At 34.2% G+C, this 21,413-nt stretch overlaps 1 protein-coding gene across 14 annotated transcripts in view; it reads left to right on the top strand.

Annotated features, from left to right (window-relative positions):
• Positions 1-21,413, top strand: part of SUGCT (succinyl-CoA:glutarate-CoA transferase) — a 1,092,359-nt gene that overhangs the window by 481,263 nt on the left and 589,683 nt on the right. For all 14 annotated transcript variants that reach the window (XM_045828747.1, XM_045828740.1, XM_045828739.1 and 11 more), the window contains one exon: positions 5,296-5,393. In XM_045828747.1, coding sequence (XP_045684703.1) covers positions 5,296-5,393 — 98 coding nt within the window. The remainder of the gene's footprint in view (positions 1-5,295; positions 5,394-21,413) is intronic.

Consider the following 21,413-nt stretch of genomic DNA (forward strand, 5'->3'; position numbering starts at 1 on the left):
TAAATTACAGCATTATTTACAGTAACCATGAAGCAGCCCACAAGTGCCCGTCAACAAATAAGTGGATAAAAAAAGCTGTGTTCAAAGTGAAGTACTACTTGGCCATAAAAAATAATGAAATCTTACTTTTTGTGACATCATGTATGAACCTAGAGGGTATTATGTTAGGTGGAATAAATCAAGCAAAGACAGATAAATACCATATGATTCCACTTACATGTGATATCTAAAGAATAAAGTAAAATACTGTAGAAACAGACTCATAGATACATAGAACAGACTGACAGGTGTCAGAGGGTAGGGGTGCTAGGTGCTGGGTGATAACAGTGAAGGGATTAAAAATACAAATTGGTAGTTACAGAATATTCACAGATGTAGATTACAACATAGGGAATATAGTCAGTAATATTGTAGTAACTATGTACACGGCAGATGGGTACTTGAAACATGGGGGGATCACTTTATAAAGTACATAATTTTCTTACCACTATGTTTTACTTCTGAAACTAATGCAGAATATATTGAATATAAACTGTAATTGAAAAATAGGTAGATAGATAGATAGATAGCTGCTAGATGGATAGATAGATAGATAGCTGCTAGATAGATAGATTTTCAATAGGTATATAAAAAACAAAGAGACCTGAAGTTTTACTGGAGTAAAAAGAACATCTCAATAGTATAAAATCTCTTTCAGATGTTTCACCAGCATTACCCCCCATATTTTAAAAAGCAACAGCACATACTGCGCCTTTTCTAAAAACCTCCTGGTAACCACACCTGATCCAAGAATTGGTTTCTAGTCTAGTGAAGGAATCAAAATCCTATCTCCTTCCCTAAGAGTGAATAAATCATTTCAAGAAAAAGCAAGTGTTTTCACTAAATCACAGGTTAAATTTATAAATTGGCTTCACCCAGAATACACTTAAACTACATGTAATACTACTCTGTAACTGTGCTCAAGGTTAACTGGGATGCCTCATATGTCCTCCTCTGAATTTGACTTATTGTACCTCTTTTCTCTTTGGAAGATCATATGAAACAGTGAGTCAGAGTAATTATCCTTCTGTCTTCAGCTATGCTGGCATTGAGAATATTTCTAGAGAGACTGCTTCACATGCTGTGATCTTCACCATTCTTTAGGTGCTTCACAAAGAGTGCTGCCTGGGAAAAAAGGAAACAATGTCAATGAAAGTGATTCATATATTAAGCACTAAAGAAATGTGAAGTGTTCCAACTAGGTACTAGTTCCTTAAAAGAAATAATGTAGCTTTGTTTGTTCCAAAAAGAATGGCAAAGAGGAAGGGAGGGAAGGAAGGAAGGTGACTGTCTTTACTTAACCTTCCCTTCTTAAGGATATTTATATTGGATATAGAATTCTGGGTTGACAATTCTTTCCTTTCAGCCCTTTAAATATATTGCACTCATTCACTCTGGGCTGTGTAGTTTCTAACCAAAAAAAAAAAAATCTGCAGTTAGTTTTGTCAGTGTTCCATCGTAGGTAACACATAATTTTTCTTGGGGTAGTTTCAAAAATTTTATTCTTAACTTTCACCTGTAAGATTGTGATGTGTTTGGGCATGGGTGTAGTGGGGTTTATTGTATTTGAGGTTCTCAGTAGTTTTTCTCTCTCTCTAAATTTGGATGGTTTTCAGAATATACTGTTTATCTTCTCCTTTTGGGATTTCAATAACATAAATATTAGACTTTTTGTAATTGTCCCACAGGTCCCTGAAAATCTGTTCTTTTTACTTTTTGTGAGGGGACTATTTTTTCTCCCTGTGGTTCAGATCCAATAATTTCTAGTTATTTATTTTCAAATATTTGGACTGTTTTTCTGTCATCTCCATTGTGCTCTTGAGCTCACTTAGTGAAGTTTTTTTAAAAAATTTAGTTGCTTTTCAGTCGTAAAATTTCCATTTGGTTCTTCATATCTTCTCTTTCTTTGCTGAATGTTTCTACTTTTCCATTTAATTCTTTTAAAACATATTTTTCATTACAGTTGATATACAATATTATATTAGTTTCAGGTGTACAACAGTGTGATTCAACATTTATATACCTTACATTGTAACCACCATAATAAGTTTAGTAAACACCTGTTACTGCACACAGTTACTAATAATTCATGGGGATGTACAATGCAGCATAGGGAATCCCAATGTGTTGTTTATTTTATGACTTGAATTTGTACTGCTTAATCTCTTTCCCCTTTATTGCCCGACAACCCACCACCTCACTGCTAACAACCATCAGTTCTCTGTATCTATGAGTTTGCCTCTGTTTCATTTTGATTACTTGTTTTGTATTTTAGATTCCACCTATAAAGGGAACCATAAGATATATGCTTTCTCTGCCAGACTTATTTCACCTAACAAAATACCCTGTGTACTATATGATTCATATTGTATTCCATAGTGATTGTACCAATCTGCATTTTCACCAGCAGTGCACAAGGGTTCCCTTTTCTCAACATCTTTGCCAACACTCGGTTGATTTATTGATGGTAGTCATTCTGACAAGTGTGAGGTGGTATCTCATTTTGGTTTTGATTTGCATTTCTCTACTGATTAGTGATGTTGAGCAACTTTTCATATGGCTATTGGCCATGTATATGTCTTCTTTGAAGAAGTGTGTATTCAGGTCTTCTGTACACTTTTTAATTGGGTTGTTTGTATTTCTGGTGTTAAGTTATCTGAGTTCCTTATAAATTTTGGATATTAACCCCTTATCAGATGTATCACTGGAAAATATTATCTCATATTCAGTAATTTGTGTTTTTGGTTTTTTTATGGTTTCCTTTGCTGTACAAAATTTTTTTTTGTTTGATATAGTACCCTTTGTTTCTTTTTTGGGTTTTTTTTTGCCCTTACATGAGCATATATATCAGAGAAATACTGTTAAGAGAAATGTTCAAGATTTTACTGCCTATATCTTCTTGTAAAAGTTTAGTGGTTTCAAGTCTTACATTTAAGTCTTTAATCCATTTGAGTTTATTTTTGTATATGTTATAAGGTTCATTTTTTTATATATCTGTCCAATGTTCCCAACACCATTTATTGAGTAGACTTTATTTACCCCATTATATGTTCTTGCCTCCTTTATCAAATATTAAGTGAAATTATAGGTGTGTGTTCATTTCTTGTCTCTCAATTATGTTTCATTGATATTTATGTTTGTTTTTATGCTAGTATCATGCTCTGTTGATTATTGTGGTCTTGCAGTACAATTTGATGTCAGGTAGTGTGATACCTTCAACTTTGTTTTTCTTTCTCAAGATTTCTAAAGCTATTTGGGTTATTTTGTGGTTCAATATAAATTTTTTTGTATTATTTTAGTTCTGTGAAATACACCATTGCTATTTTGATAGGTATTGTGTTGAATCTTTGGATTTGTTTGGGTAATATGGGCATTTTAACAATGTTAATTCTTCTTATCAATGAACATGGTATATGCTTCCATTTGTTTGTATTTTCTCCCATCTATTATAATTTTCTGAGTCTGTATCTTTTAACTCCTTGCTTAAATTGATTTCTAGTTATGTACTTATTTTTTGATGCAATTAGATGGGATGCTTTCTTAGTTTCCCTTTATGATAGTTCGTTGTTGGTATATAACAATACAACAGATTTCTGAATATTAATTTTGTATCTTACTACTTTACTGAATTCATTTATCAAATCTAATATATTTTTGGTGGAATCTTTAAGGTTCTCTATATACAGTATTTGGTTATCTGCAAATATTGATAGTTTTACTTGTTTCTTTGCAATTTGGATTCCTTCTATTTTTTCTTGTCTAATTGCTGTGGTTAGACTTGCAGCATCATGTTCAATAAGACTGGTGAAAACAGACATTTCTGTCTTGTTCCTGATCTTAAGGAAAAACACTTTTAATTTTTCCCATTGGGTATGATGTTGGCTATGGGTTTGCCATTTTTGGTCTTTATTATGTTCCCTCTAATCCCACTTTGCTGCAATTTTATATCATAAATAGGTCCTGGATTTTGTCAAATGCTTTTCTGCATTTATTGATTCATGTGATTTTTATATTTCATTTTGTTAATGTGGTATATCATGTTAACTGATTTCTGCATATTGTACCAAACGTACATCCCAAGAATAAATCCTACTTGATCATGGTGTATGATATTTTTAATGTATTGCTGAAGTCAGTTTGCTAACATTTTGTTGAGGATTTTTGCATGCATATTCATGAGGGATATTGGCCTATAATTTTTCTTTTTCTGTAGTGTCCTTATCTGGTTTTGAAATTTGGATAATACTGGTGTCATAAAATGAGCTTGGAAGTGTTTCATCCTCCTGATATTTTTAGAATAGTTTGAGTCACTTCTCTTTCCTTTGTAAGATGATTAACAGATTGATTCTATTTAAACTGTGGGAAACAAATGATACCATTAAATGTTTATATTTAAAGCAAATACTTTAATAGAGGTAGTGAAGTTTTCTGTAGGCTACGTGCCCTGACCCTAGTCTATAAATGCTCCTTCTGACTTTCCAACACAACTGCCAAACTCTGCCTCCGCACATTCTTTTTAAAACATCCATTCCAAACTCACTAGGTATTTCTATTATGGTCTTCTTAAAATTGCAGTATATCCAGTGGAACTGGGAAGATAATTTTTTTTTGTTTATTGAGGAGGAGCAAAAGAGGAAATATAGAAAGCATTTTTATTTGTTATTTCTTTAGGGAGAGATATTAAATAAAAACAGTGACATAAATTAGAATAATATCTTTTAATTTGACATTATTTGAATGGTGAGCACTTAGGGCAAAAGTATGTGCTTTCCCTTTATTTTAGCCCTTTGTACAACATCCTGGATAGGACTAGTGTGACTGATGATATTATTCATTTACATGTGGAACAAATAAATAAATATACCTACAAGTTATATGTTACTTAGGGAGTTTATATAAGTTCTGACAGATACTTATAATATTTGTTCTCAAAATTAGGTCAGTTTATTTAATCTGTATCTCCTTTCTCCCTCTGAACAAAATTTATTATGGGGGGGGGTTGATCCTTTTCTGCACTCCCATATATGTGCATGCTTAAAATGTAGTAAAAACTTACAAATGATGACTTACAACATCAGCCATCAAAATTGCATGTTTCTTCTCTCTAGTTTCCTGTTTTCTTTTTTTGTAAATATTCCTTGTTGACCAACAAGGAATGGTCTTGGGGAGGGAATGGAAAGCTTTGAACACTAGTACACACAGGCAAATACACAAAAAACTTGTGCTATATACATTAAAATTATTTTTCCCTTTTAGATCTTGAACTTGCCTGAATTGATTGATGACTGCAAGTATAAAACTAACCACCTTCGGGTACAGAATAGAAAAGAGCTTATTAAAATACTATCTGAACGGTAAGCTTGGAACTACTATTTGTACATTTAGGAGTTATGTCATTAGCATTTCTCTGGTGTTTTGTGTGTTCTTCTTGGCTTATTTAGATCAAGTTGAAATTATTTTCCATTTCACAAAATTGGTTTGTATGAACTAGTTTTAAAGCTAAGTGCCTTCTGTATTTAAATGCATTTGAAAGCTTTATATGTCTTCTTAGGTCTTGAGACTTAACAATTATATAAACAAGAAAGTTGGAATGTATTGATTGTTTATGGCATGTTATTTGCGGTTAGAATATCATAAATACAAACAACAACAGAACATGTGTAAAGGACACATGGAAAAAGCCGAAGGGGAATAGGATCAAGGGTGGGAAGTGGGGATAGTTGGGGTGGGGAGAACTGGTAGGAGGAAAATGGAGACAACTGTACTTTAACAACAATGAAAATAAAAAAAAATATTTTTACCTTTCCTGTTTTAAACACTCTACATAACTGATCTGTTTTAACCCTTATAATCTTAAACCTCTTTAACCTTACAATCATCCTGTGAATTAAGTTTTATTATCCCCCTTTTAACAGATAAGGAAACTGAGAGAAACAGAGTTAAGTCGAGTGTGTTGGCTTTTTTGAGCACCTTCTGTGAAGTTTGTTGTGATGTTTTGAAAATGCCAGATTGAGTTATGGGTCACAAAGGATTAATGTAAATCAGAGTATTTGATTTCCAAATTATTCCATTCATATCAGGTTATGCTGTGTTGAAACCTGAACCAATAATTTTGACTCACAAGAAAAGTAGTAACTCTTAATTATTAAAATCACTTTCACTTATATTATATCACATTTCTAAATACATAAATTTACTTTGTGTTTTTTGTAGTTCTAGATGCCTGCTTGAGCTATTATTCAGTATGGAACATTGGCTCTCATTATGCCAACAAATTATATGCTGTTGTTCAAGTACCATATCTTGTTCTTTGAAAAGCCACTGTATTTCTATGTATTAGATATAAAAGTTCTTAGAAAACAAAATTCTGCTAGTGTAATTTTTATTTCTGTTTTCTTTATACTTGAGGCTCTTACATAAGTCAACATTAATTATTTATTTGCTCTCTCCTGGATTTTAAGCACTTTTTCTGAACACTGCCTATATTCCCTTCATGTGCCAAACACTCTTCAGTCAATGGGAGCTCTGTGTGTGGGACTGATATACAGAGAATAGGGAAATGAGAATTTGGGCTCCCTTTTTCTGGTCATTAGTTATATGTAACTCTGATTCTACTGCAAAGCTTAAGAGCCCTCAATCACTAACTTTTCAGTACATGAGAATTGGCCACTTATTTATGCCTTATTCCTCTTTGCCTTGTAAGCAGTTTTTAATTCATTTAATTCATTGATATGACTTTTTGCTTTCACACCATGGTTATCAAGCTTCAATAATAGGCTCTTGTAAGAACCTTATAAAAGCTCTTTGATAGCTAAATAAATCATATAACTTCTATGAGAAGAGTGGACCCAATAAAAATACAAATGCTAGGCCGTTACAAGTGTCATCTTGTTATTCAGTTGCCAGTACTTTCATAACTTCAAGAACCTCAAAGTTAAATTACTGGTTTCCTAAGTCCTAAAACTTTTATTCCTTGCTAAATTCCATTGTTGAATTGTGATGTGAAAGGACTTTTAGCAGTACCTGTAAGAGATTAATTCTATTTTTGCTATTTGGAGTGAATTAAATAATATCACCTTATTTTTCCTACTCTTACATACACAGAAGAGGAATTTTGGCTTTTTGGAACACATAAAATTATTATGTCTTTATTTACACTATAGAATAAGGAATCAAAACAAGAGACTAGGGAGTAACCTTAAGAGAGAAAATTTGATAGAGATCATATCATCATATGTCCTACTGAAACCACAGAAAGAGCCCTTATTGCTCAAAGGACAAGCTTCATGCTCTCTATTCCTAGTATGTTGACATTTTTTGGTGCTCTCTAGTGGTATGCAGTTCTTCAGTCTCTTCTAGCTCGTGTCTCTTCTCCCATGTAGTGACTCAAACAGTAATGATCTGGGAATATTAGGATATGATTCATTCCCATTTATAACCTTGTCATTTGTTTTTCTGAACAAATGTCACTGGGTTCATTAGTACTTCTGCTGCTCGGCTTTCAGAAGTCTCTGTGATTATTTTAAAGTTTACCATTTTATGATTCTCTATTTTTCTAATATTCAAAATGTTTACTGGCTCTCTGGATTTCTACTAATTATAGCATTAAATCTGGTCTTTTCAGTCAGATATCATGGCCCACAACCTGACATGACCTTTCCTTTCCCTCTTTCCTCAAGGTAAGGTGCCTACTCTAGCCACACTCCCATTAGGTTTCTTTTGTTCTCTCTCTGAAGTGCTCCCCAGACTTACCATTATTCAGAAATAGTCATGAAATTATCCCCAAATATCTCTATTAGGGTTTCCACTCAGCTGACATTACCTTCAGAAGAGGTGTCCCTTTGTGCCTTGCATCAGACTATCAGTTATCAAACACAAACAGAACCCACAGGAATTGTTTTAGGGGATAATATTGTTAAAGGTCTGTTCCACACTTTGTTCCTTTCATTTCACAGCAATCTCTGAACTTATGAGTCATAGACACAGTAGCTCCCAACCACAAAAAGGAGGTAAGTTTAGAGGAAAGAGAGAAAGCAGCATTTACTGGATGCCAAGTGCTTGCCAGAAAAGTATTACTAGTTTTCCCACTTTACAGATATAATTCTGAAGAGTAGGCAGGTTAGTCTCAAAGTTAGACCCATAGTGAATAGTTAGTTAAAAATGGGATTCAAAAACCAGTACCTTTTCCACATATCATATTGTCTCCCTGAAGTAGTGAATGAAATAATGTAAGTTGGTGAAAAATAATGCAGGGAAAGGGAATGAGAAGTGCCAGAAGTTGGGTATGAGACTGGCCATTACATTTTGACTGGTCAGGGCCTCTCCAATAAAGTAACATTTGTTCAGAGTTTTGAGGGAGATGAGATAGGGAGACCAGCAGAAATCTTGGAGAAACTTTCTAGGCAGCAAGTACATGGTTGGGAGTTTAGCAAAGAGGACATTAGAGTAGCAAAGAGGATATTATGCCTGGAGCTCAGTGATCAAGGAGAAAAGTGGAGGTAGGTGGGTCCAGAAACAGAGTGACAGAGGTGGCAGGCAAATCATATTGCAAAAATTATGACATTTATGATAAAGTAGTTTCTTAAACTTGTGGAATAAAGGAATTACTTTTGGTCATACAATCTCTTTGTTTATCAGCATGTTATATGTTAAATTCTCAGAACTTACTCATCATATAACTGAAAGTTTTTCTTTTTTAAATATTTCATTTATTTATTTTTAGAGAGAGGGAGAACAAGAGGAGAGAAACACTGATGTGTGAGAGAAACATCAATTGGTTGCCTCTTGCATGTGTCCCAACTGGGAACTGAACCCGCCGCCCAGGCATGTGCCCTGACTGAGAATTAAACTACCTTTCACTTTGCAGGATGACACCTAACAAACTGAGCTATGCTGGCCAGGGTTATAACGGGAAGTTTTTGCATTTTGACACCTTTACTCATTTCTCCTACCCTAAAGAGATGTTCTTTAAGGGACTACTATACCTGGTAGAGTTCAGTCTTCCAGCAACTTAGAGACAGCAAAACCTCCTTCTTCAACTGGAGACTTGAGGGACTCAAGAGTTTCAGTGGCATATGCTTCTCATTCATTCATTCATTCATTCTCTCACTCATTTATTAACAATTAATTAATGAACATGTACTATGTGCCAGTGACTCTTCTGAGCACTAGGAATACAGCATTAAAAATAATAAAGATGAATGCCTTGCCCTACTGGACTTTTCTTAGAGTAACCCTTGCTAGACTTTCTAGAAAACTTTTTAAAAATAATTTTAAGAATTGTTTCCTAAAAGTATTTGTTGTGATGTCTAAGTATTAGCTTTCCATATTTGTTTTAAAACTATTTATTTAATTTTAGAGAGAAGAGAAGGGGGAAAGAAAGAGAGGTTGAGAAACATCAATGTGAGAGAAACATTGATGGGTTGCCTCTTGGCCTGCACGCTAGGCATGTGCCTTGACTGGGATTCAAACCATCGAATGGTTCATAGGCCAGTGCTCAGTTCACTGAGCCACACCAGCCAGGGTGCTTTCCATATTTTTTATACAACCTTTTTAAATTTTGCTTTATAAATGTATTACAGTTACAGACTGTGCCTGTTAATAATTTACTGTCTTTTGTCTTTTTTGAACATGTTAATGTACATGCTACAATTTTGTTCAGTGTGGTTTCCCAATCATTTTTATAGTAAAAGGATTATTTTGGTAATAACAGCTGCATTACCATGTGAGTATGTCATGATTTTGCCTGTTGTCTGCTATTAAACATTACATTATAAATACTTTTCTTTAATATTTATATCTTGGCCTACATTTTTATTTTATAAAGTTGTTAAAATTATGTGAAACTATACAGGGAGTTGTGAGAGTGAATTTGAATTGCAGATAGCTTTAAAAACAAATTCTAGGAATGAGGGACTCAGTGTTTATTTTTTTTAAAAAAGTCTTAGCCCTTTTACCCAATTTGATATCCAAAAATAAAAACAGAAGCATTAAAGATTTTTACAAATTATACTCTCCTAAATATACCTAAAATTTCCCTTTCCTGTTTCAAACTCTTCATTCCAAAGCATTTTTTTCTGAATCAGTGTTAATTTCTTGAGTAATTTTTCAAGATTATTTCCCTGTCCACAGCAAGCAGTCATTTAAATTTTATTTCAATAAATTTATTATCTCTTTGAGATTATGATCTGTATTTTATTTTTTGCTGTTTAAAAGTTTCAACAAATTTAAAAGTTTTCTTTTTAAAAAGTATATTTTATTGATTATGCTAATATAGTTGTCACATTATTTTCTCTCCTTTTTCCCCTACCACCTTGTACCCCCTCCCTCCAGCATTATATCACCCTTAGTTCTTGTCCATGAGTCATATATATAAGTTCCTTGGCTTCTCCATTTTCTATACTATTCTTAATCTCCCTCCTATCTATTTTGTGCCTACCAATTATGCTTAAAATGAGAACTCACAACTGTCAACAACTGAACCTAAAAAACAAAAACTAAGAAAATGGTTAGAACAGGAATAGAATCACAGAAATGGAGATCACATGGAGGGTTATCAGTGAGGAGTACAAAGGAGAGAATGGGGGGAAAAGGTACAGTCATTTAAATTTTTGAGAATCAGATGATTCCTGTGGGGTTCTCCAATGAAATTCATCATACTCTTTTGAATGTACTCACTACAAATGTCAGTCACTTATATCACTTTTCCATTACTCTTTTAATTTTTTTTAATTTAAAAAATATTTTACTTATTTATTTTTAGACAGGGAGGAAAGGAGGGAGAAAGAGAGGAAGCATCAATGTGTGGATGCCTCTCAAGTACCCTCTACTGTGGACCTGGCTTTCAACACAGGCATGTGCCTTGATTGGTAATCAAACTGGCCACCCTTTGGTTTAGCAGGTAGTGCTCAATCCACTGAACCACATCAGTGGGGAGACTTTTCTTTTATTCTTGCTAAATACAGTTTGATGCTACTCTCTGGGAGCAGTTAGCTTCATTCAGAGGAAGGCAGCTGTGTATTTTTGTTATCAGCTGAGTTTTCCTTTCACAGCCAGAACAGGCATAATTCTCCTCAAGTGCTATTAGGTATTACTATTCCCCATCCCTACAGTAAGCTGGTTTTGTTTGTTTGTTTTATTTAATTAATTTAAAGGTGACTTTCCTCTTGATTTTGCCATTTTATCCACAGTGTTGCAGAAAGTCTGTTTAGCCAGCTGCTGATCTTGAAAACTAGACAAAGTTAAAGCATGTTAAAAGTTCCCAGCTAAAACACGAAAGAGAGAATAGAGGCTAATCCAAATCCTGTTAAATCAAACTTCTTTGCAATGCTAAGGGGCAACAAACTTCTGAACCTGAGCTGCTCACGTAGTGAATCAGTTTTTTTTGCAATAGTTAGAATCTCAAGAGAGAGATGAACACCATGAAGCTAAAGAGAAGGATAAAGGTGATGCACTAGTACTTGGGGGGAAATAATAGGAAAATATGAAATGAGGATGAAGGAAAAGAGAAATGATGGAGGAAACAGGTAAATAATTCACTTTATTTCTCCCTCTTTCTCTCAACATTATTGGCCACTGGCTGTGGGTCCTGGTCCTACAGATACAGAGATGGAATATGAAGTTGGGCTTATAAAAAATATTTTATTCATTTAGCTTTAGACAGAGGGGAGGAAAGGGAAAGAGAGAAACGTCAGTGTGTTGTTGCCTTTTGCATGCCCCGCACCAGGGGCCTGGCCTGCAGCCTAGGCATGTACCCTGACTGGGAATTGAACTGGCAACCCTTTGCTCACAGGTGTGGCACTGAGCCATACCAGCTGGGGCTGAAATTTCAGCTTTTGAGGAGTTCATGGTCTAACTAGGTAATAAACAAGGAAAGCAGTGATTTAAGTAGTGTGTGCAGTGTGGAGTCAACATAGGCCCAGGGTGCTAGAGTCCAGAAAAGGGGCAACCATCTCAATCTGGGGAAGGCTTACTGGAGACGGTGCCACATGAGATGAGTCTCAAATGACAAATAGAATTAGGTACATGAAGAAAACACACAGCTCAAAAGAGGAAATAGCAAACTGAGTATAATTTTATGGGGAAGGGAAAACAATCATAGGACAAGAAAAAAGTATTTTGGAAGATGACTACTTTTAAATTGCTTTTTGAAAAGTGCTACACATGTTAAGAAAGTCTATGCCAATATAGTCCTAGTGAAGGCATTTCTAAAAAGTTGGTTACACTAAGTTGTCACAAATAAAACTAACAGCATTAGATAAATATACTTTTTCAAGTACTGTGGCGATTCCTTTAGTAACATAAATATTTTTTTTGTTCTGAGTGACCTGATTTTTCTTAAATTAAGTTTCTAATAGATAATTGGATATTTACCTCTTTTGAGTATTTACTATATTATGTAAAATTACATGCCCTAGTTCAGGGCTTTCTAAACAGAGGTACTAAACAAATATTTTTAAAAATGATTTAAGGGTTTATTAAAGAACTGACCAAAGGGAAAAGAGGGACAGTCTCTCAATGTCAGGTCAAAATTAAAAAAAGGAGAGCAGTGGTAACTAAAAATGAGAAGTTGGCCTAAAATAAACTAGAAAACTTGCCCTCTCTTATGATCACAGAATATCAAAAGGCTAAATTTGAGACTAGAGTCTTCCATTGACTAACTCTGTAGTCTTGAGCAAGTTCTCTGATTTCTCTGAGCCTTAGGTTCTCATATGTGTGATATACATTCCAATACCTACATCCTAGTGAGAGTTAAAAGCAGAACAGACATAAAAACAGCAAAACACTAAGCATATAACAAGACTTTCAATCTTCAAGAATCATAAATTATAGTTCCTGAATTTTTATTATTAAAGTTCTATATCATTTTTTATTCACAAATCCCATATTTTTAAGAGATTTGTCCCTTTTAAACTGCAGTTCTTGAAATAACTTCCATAATTTTGATTCATAAAGTTCTATATAACTGCCAGTCCAATCCTGATTAGGATGATATAGTTTAGCATTATTGTACTGATTTGATTTACTTATTCTAGCAAAAGTAAAGCATGTTATTCTAGTTGGCCTGTACGGCTTTGGCCCTGCTTTAAACAACTTTAAATAGCTCCCTAAACTTGGGAATACATTTAACTTTGTACAGCACTCTCAATAAAGGCCAGTAATACTGCTTATTATTTAAAATAAAAAATTGACCTTGATAGCTCATATGCTATTCTTTTTCAGGAGATATTTATTCTTAGTGTTGGCAATGAATGTGGAACTTGTGAACATTCTACTTAATTTATTTTGTGCATTCATGGTTGAACTCTCATAAAGAATGAAACAATTTGTGTGTTTCTTAGTTGCTCTGCTGTGTAAACAGCCTCTGAAAAGCTTCAGCCTATGCCTTTGAACAAATACATTTGTGATCAAAATACATTTATGATCATTTTTTGGGTTAAGTTTTCCAAAGCTTTCATGAGCATCTTCTGCCTTCCTGAAAGCTGTTGACTTACTTTTCTGTTAAATAACATCTATAATATATTTATTTTTAGTAAAAAATAAAAGTACCTCATATTTAATTTTTAATAGCTATCTATCTCTTACACCTTCTCATTTTCTCCTTTCTTAAATCCCCACTTCAGTCCTACTTCCCACCTCCTTTCTCTGGCCACATCTTCCTGAACTTATCTTGTTTTTCACAATTTGAATTTTTTAAAATAAATAATAAGTAGATAATATTATTAACTTCCTAGTTGGGTTTTACTTATTTGCAGGAAGGCTTCATTGAACAAGTGGTTTGCTTAGAGAACAGGGAGGATTTTATGAGTGACCATCTTTATTATATAATTTAGAAGGGCCGGAAGGAAGCTTTAATCTATGCAGTGTGACTCTACCTTACAAATAGTTTGCTAATTTTAGAAATTGTTCATCTATAGATTTTCTTTGGCTTAAAAATTTGTCCACTCTAAGCTTAAAGAGCACAGGAAGAGTTAAAGCATGAACTCTTATTGCTTAGTGTAAATAAAATTTCCCAGATGTTTTCCTTAGACTAGATTTTCATGTGGAGAAGGTAGAGAAATCATCAAAGCATTGTTTGCCTAAGGTGGGTGAAGAGAAGGAAAGGCCCCAGAAATTAGTTCCTCTCACTGACAATCCTAATAGGGCTGAGAGGCAGTGGAACTCTCATGTAATTAATTCCTCTCCTCTCTAAACCTGGTAACAATGGACTTTCCCATGTCTACATGTTTTTAATATACACAGAGAAACTTAATTGTTTTTTCCCTCTGAAACTTTTTTTGTAGGACTAATAGTCTCTTTTCCATATGATCACATTGAAAATCTCTTTTGCCAGCTTTGTTCCCCCCAACTTCAGTTAATATCTTATGAGGTAGCATCACACACACACACACACACGTACACAAACACATATATAAATCTACATGTTTAGTTTATTAGAACCTCCCCCATCCTTCATAATGCTTTGAGTCATATCACTCTAGGTTCATCTGGCATACACTACAGAGGGCTGATTTGGATAAATTGATCTGATGTTTGGTGAAGCTTACATTTGTTTTCTTATGCATTCCATGGCATAATGTCTATATTTTATGTGGTACATTTTCTGAATGTTGGTTGTTTGTAGATAGATTTAAGTGGATATGTGTTGTTACTTTAAAATCAGCCTGGGGAGAAACAGAATGAAATACAGCCTTGGAATGCTTCCTTTTGGCTTACAAAATGCAAAGGGAACCACTGCAACTCTAAACAAGTTCCTCCTGACCAGGGCTCTTTCCATCCTGTTAAGACAATTTTTTTGTGACTGAGATTCAAATGATGTCTTTAAGTGAGTTATGATGGAATGGAATGGAATGTCATCCCACTCCTCCCCGCATTTTTTTCCAGGAGGGCTATAAAGTATTCCATACTGCCTTTTAGTAGAAAGAATTCGGTGGTAGTGGTGTATATTTGTGTGGTGGGGGAGTAGGGGGGAAGGAATGATGGGGGTGGGTGGGAGTACAGTAAACTCTTTCCTGGGATAAAAATGTAATTTCCTTGTTTATCTATTGAAAATTAATGTATATTTTTAGATCTAAAGAATGCTAGAGTTGTAAACACTTTGTGAGCTGGATAAAACTTTGGATATTATTGAACTTAACCCCTTCCTAAGTGTAAGAACTTAGAATTTAACAGCATCATGGCCAGAGATCCTTTGTTTTGTGGGAGTCTTCACAAAACCAAATTCAATGACCTTCCTATTGGAATGGAAGAGGTACAGCTCACCAGACTTCTCTGGCTGACCTTGTTTTGCTCTTGACTTTTAAATTGAATAGCGAATGTAGAGTCCGATTCATTCTCCTGTGACTCTGGTTTACACCTCAGACTCCTAAACTTGTTCCTGCCCTGCCTACTTTCCTGTCTGCCTTTGGCTCAGACTAAGTTCTGTTTGGCAACTGCTTTGCCCCTTCTTGGATTCTATACTTACCTCCTTTTAGCTTTGGTATTCAAACATAGGCCTTCCTTGGGTCTTTGACCTTACATCAACTGATGTTTCTAGTAAGAGCTGACTCCACCTCTCTTCCAGTGCTGACAGCTGACATCCCTGTTAAATATTGATTTCCACCAGCTGTCCAGCATCCTGAAACATTCTGTAGTGACCAACTTCTCTTGAACATCTTCACCTAGACAGTCCACAGTATTTTTGGCAAGCTACTCACTGCTTACAGTGCCAGACTGGACTTACTTTAGTTCTACTTTAACATGTTTTTCCAGTATCTCATAGTTGATTGGTGAGGCTCCAATTGGAATCACCTGATTATCAATGCCTTTTCCACAGTAGTTACAGAATAATTACCTATTTTCATTTTTATAACTATAAATTTTATGTTTCAAACAATCCTGGCTAGGAAAAAGGAATCAGTGAACATTCTGTCCCCCTCATTCCACCCTCCCCCACCACACTTATATATACACATGTACACACACCATTTAATCATTCAGTTTATGAATTTACATTTTCTTTTCTTAATGTTTTTTCTTTATTGTGAATTGTTTTTCTTCTCTCATTTGCTAACTTTGGAATAGGAAAAATCCAGACATTGGAATGTCTGAGTTTATTTAAGTCTCAGAACTCTATTCAATTTAATGAAGAGAAACAAAAAAGAAAAATAAGAATGCTAGCCAGGATGTTTCTGTTTCTGGCTTTGGGATTGGCCCTTTTTGTTGGATGTATATATATATCCACACTTGTATGTGTAAGAGTAATTGATGGTTCTAAGCTTTTTAAAAACATCAATACATAGAAATACATTCTGAAATAAATTTAGAAGTATTATAAGTGATAGAGAAATTATGAGAAACATTGTTTTATAATAATTTAATGTACCATTTTAAAAAATAGATTAAGTGAAGAGCACATATTTAGTATATTTAATGAAGAAGTAGTAGCATAGCCTGCTAACAGAGAACAATATTCTTCTCTAGTGTCTGGAACATGTACAAGCACAGACTACAGATTAAATTAGAAAGAATACCTTAGTAAGCAATCCAGTTAAAAAATGGGCAAAAGACCTGAACAGACACTTCTACGAGGAGGACATACAGAGGGCCCAGAGACATATGAAAGGATGCTCAGAATCACTAGCCATCAGAGAGATGGAAATTAAAATCACAATGGGATACCTCTTCATACCGGTCAGAATGGTCATCATAACCGAATCAACAAACACCAAGTGCTGGCAAGGTTGTGGAGAAAAGGGAATCCTAGTACAATGTTGGAGGGAATGCAGACTGGTGCAGCCACTGTGGAAAACAATATGGAATTTCCTCAAAAAACTAAAAATGGAACTGCCTTTGGACCGGGCAATTCACTGCTGAGACTATACGCTAAGAATCCTGAAACACCAATTCAAAAGAACCTGTGCACCTCAATATTCATAGCACAAGTTACAGTAGCCAAGTGCTGGAAGCAACCTAAGTGCCCATCAGTAAATGAATGGTTCAAAAAACTATAGTACATTTACACAATGGAATACTATGCAACAGAAAGAAAGAAGGAGCTCCTACCTTTTGTGACAACATGGATGAATCTGGAGACCATTATGCTAAGTGAAATAAGCCAGGCAATGAAAGACAAATATCATATGATCTCATTTATAAGTGGAACCTAATGAACAAAACAAAGAAACAAGCAAAATATAATCAGAGACATTGAAATAAAGGACAGCTTACAGTAACCAGAGGGGATGGGGGAGAGGGATAATGGGGAAAATAGGGGTAGGGTCATTAAGGAACATATATAAAGGACACACACACAAAGCCAAAGGGGATAGGATCTCAAGTGGGAGGTTAGGATGGGTAGGTTGACGGGAGTTGATGTGGACACTGGCCAGCAGTTTCCGTGGTGTTATGGATCAGATGAGACAAATTCACACAGACTACCGAGTCCTGTGGAGGAAAAGGGACACCATGGCCACTCTCCGAAGGGGAGAACGTCCTGGAGTGGTCCAGCCATTCTCTCAAGAGGAGAGCGTGCCAACCTTTGCCTGGAGAGGCTTTTATTGGCTTTCTAATAGCATACATCAAAGAAGGTTTTCATTCATTGTACTTAGATTTGCTTTAGGTAATTACTTTTTACAGATAGCAATGGAAAGGATGTTACTGATTACTTCTTACAGATTAATAAGGAAAAAATGTTGCAAATGCTAGGGAATGATAAGAGTAATTGGTCTGGTTACACTTCAGTCCTAGGGAGAATTACCACATACTTCAGGGGGTTACTTTAAAGATAAACATTTGCTGCCTCAGCTCAGGGCAAAGGAGATTTAGCAAGAGCAAGCCAAAACAGCCTAGTTATAATGCAGGCCTGATTTCCCATGGGAGAACTGATCCATGGGTTTGGCTCCTGTGTGCCACAATGTGCCTATTGGGTTTTTCAATAGGGCTACAATTGCCATTCCATGCAGATCGGTTCCATACAGGGAGTAGAAAGGGGGAAATGGAGACAACTATACTCAAAAAACAATAAAAAATAAAATGTATAAATAAATAGAAAGATGAACTACAATGAAATATTCCAGAAATTAATAACTAATTAAAAAACAGGCATATGTATAACTATAAAACAGTGTTATAAGCCAAAAAAATTTATGAAAATTTTAAAACCTCAAGTTAACTATTGTGGTACAGCATACTGTCCTAAAACTTAATCCTTTAAAATGGGTTGGGAAACTTGTTTCTTACAGGAGTAGATAGCAAATAATTTAGGCTTTGTTGACTACATTGTCTCCATCACAGCTTTTAACTCTACCATTGGAGCAAGATAACAACCATAAGCAATGTTTAAATGAGTAAGTGTGAATGTGTTCCAGTAGAACTTTATTTATAGACACTGCAATTTGATTCTCACAGTTTACATGTTTTATGAATTATTCTTTTGTTTTTTGTCAACCATTTAAAAGTGAAAAATCCATTTTTATCTCAAGGGTTCTACAAAAATGGAGTAAATGTGGCCCATGTTTTGAAACAATATTTATTGTTTTTCATGTTTCTAAGGGTTTGCTTGGTGGTACGGCTGGATTTGGGGGAACCCAACTTATGTAGATGTTTTTAGCTGGCTTGTTTGAAAAGTACAGAATGACTTCAATCACATGTTTGGTTACTGCTGTCTCTTGGCTACATGGAGTAACTTGGTTCTCTTCCTTGTCAGTTTTCATTCTTCAAGCTAGAGAGGCCCTCTTCCATGGTGGACCTTAAACACCATGTTCAAAGGCAAAGGCAGAAGCTATAAGGCCTCTTGATCTCTGGGCTCTGAACTTGCACAATGTCTCTTCCATCATATTTGTTAGTCAGAGTGAGTCACAAAGGTAGCCTAGATTCAAACTGAAGTCAAATGGTTTATTTTTGTTTAGAGAATTTCTTACAACCTTAACATACTAATGTGTGTTATTTATCCCTATGGACAAATTAGCTAGCAGTGATTTCTAAGCTTATGTAACTAGAGAAACTTTCTTTTTTCTTTCCTGTTCTACTATCCCCAACTTCTATTAACATATCAAGGGATTCTAGTGTGCCTTGGAACACAGTTTGGGAAATTAGAGTATATAATTTCATATATTTTAGGAAAATATATACTAAAATATTATCAAATAGAATAATTAGATTATTGTACTATATAAATATATCTTATATACATATATTGATAATGCAGGATAACTACTGCAATTAAGCAGAGCTTATCCCAGGCACTAAAGTTATAGAAAACCTAGCAGTTGCATTTGCATAGGAGTTCAGAATTTTACTGTTATATTTCATTAGGGTTATATAGTTCTTAGACTGGAATGGATTATTTTAATACCAGGATAAAAGGCCTATATATTTTTACATAAGAGAGATTGGAAAGGCTATGAGATCTTCACAGAGTTTTTCAGGGATTTAGGAAATAATAAGTCCAGAGAGTAGGATGGGAGTTGGGAGAGAATAAAGTTGATCTCTGTATGCACACTAATAAGTTCAGGTTGTTCACTAAAATCATTACATTTGTTAGACTTTAGAAAGGATGTTCTAAAAGTGATACTACATATTGTATTAAAAGAATAATACTTTTAATAAACATTGATAACTAATAGAGTTAAGCATGTGACTAAATATAAAATCAATGTTCAGAAACAGTACTTATATAATACAAAAATGTAATGGAGAGATTCCATATGTGGTTCACAGCAGCAACATCAAATACAAAATACCTGAGGACAGGTATAATAAACTATATATATATAGTTTCCATATATATATATATATATGATCTACATCTACATGAAAGCTATAAAAATTTCTTGTTTAGGTAGACTAATTATTGTAAAGATACCAATTTTTCTTGTTAATATTTTTACAAAAATTTAAATACCATTTTAACAGGGTAATTTTTGAAAATCAACAAATTCTAAATTTTATCTTCAAGGATAAGTAGGCTAAATGAAAATTTCAAAGTATTGGGAATGACAATCCTACCATACACAAGAACACAAGAACAACTATACACAAGAACAACTCCAATGTTAAAGCACCATAAATAAATTGAAAAAATTACAAAGTGTGGAATATATTTCTAACAAGAACTACAGATGATGGTAGTTATTTTACTAAGAGAACAGCCACATTTATCAGAAAAACCTACAATACCTCAGTAAATTAACTTGAAGGAATACTTTTTTGTAAACTGGAATCCTAATATCAAATTAATGTTTCAAAAAGTTACTAGTAATTCAGTATATGCAAATAAAATGGCTCATGTTTTCTTTCTTCATTTTATTATTTATATTCTCTTTTTAATCACTCATTTTTAAGACATAAATAATAACTACTGTTGCCTAATGCATATATGGCAATACATAGGTTCATGCTGTGCTAGAGAGAAAGCAATTGGACAATAGGTATATAGAGCATTAAAGTTCTGTTCTAAGTAACTCAGTAAGTCTGTTTCAAAATACCCTTCATGTCCTCATGTCCTCTTTGATTGAATGAACAGAAAGATATTTGTAGAGTTGTTCACAATAATGAAGTAACACAAAACATATCAACATCTATCACTAGGGAAATAAATAAACACTTATTTTAAATTAGTCTATAACAATGGAGGCAAAGGTATACATTGGAATAAAGAAGTCTCTTCAATATGTAGTGTTGGCAAAACTGGACAGATATGAATGAAAAATGAAATTGAACCAGTTATATTGCATTAAAAAATAAACTCAAAATGAATTAAAAACTTAAATATTAGACCAGACACTAGAAACACTCTGGAAAGGAGACGTAGGCAGTAAATGGTTTGACATTAACTTTGAAATATCTTTTTGGCTACATTTCTCCAAACAGGAGACACAAAAGGAAAATAAACAAATGGGAATATATCAAACTATATAAAAAGCTTTTATACAGCAAAGGAAACAATCAATAAAATGAAAACCTACTGAGTGGGAGAATGCATTTGCCAATGACATATTTGATAATGGGTTAATATCCAAAACAAATAAAGAACTCATACAATTTAATACCCAAAACCAAACAATTCAATTATAAAATGGGCAGAGGGCTGGAATAGACATTTTTCCCAAGAGAACATACAGATGGCCAACAGATATATGAAAATATACTCAATATCATCAGAAAAATGGAAATTAAAACTCCAATGACGTATCACTTCACACTTGTTAGAATGGCTACCATCAATACATCATATTACAAGTGCTGGTGAGGATGTGGAGAAAAGGGGATCCTTGTGCACTGTTGGTGGGATTGTAAATTGGTTCAGCCACTATGTCCAACAGTATGGATAGTTCTCAAAAAATTGAAAATAGAGTTATTATATGACCCAGAATTTCTACATCTGGGTATTTATT

This window comes from Phyllostomus hastatus, unplaced genomic scaffold, assembly GCF_019186645.2.
Source record: "Phyllostomus hastatus isolate PE091 unplaced genomic scaffold, TTU_PhHast_1.1 phas_scaffold_78, whole genome shotgun sequence".
In the NCBI taxonomy this organism is placed as follows: domain Eukaryota; kingdom Metazoa; phylum Chordata; class Mammalia; order Chiroptera; family Phyllostomidae; genus Phyllostomus; species Phyllostomus hastatus.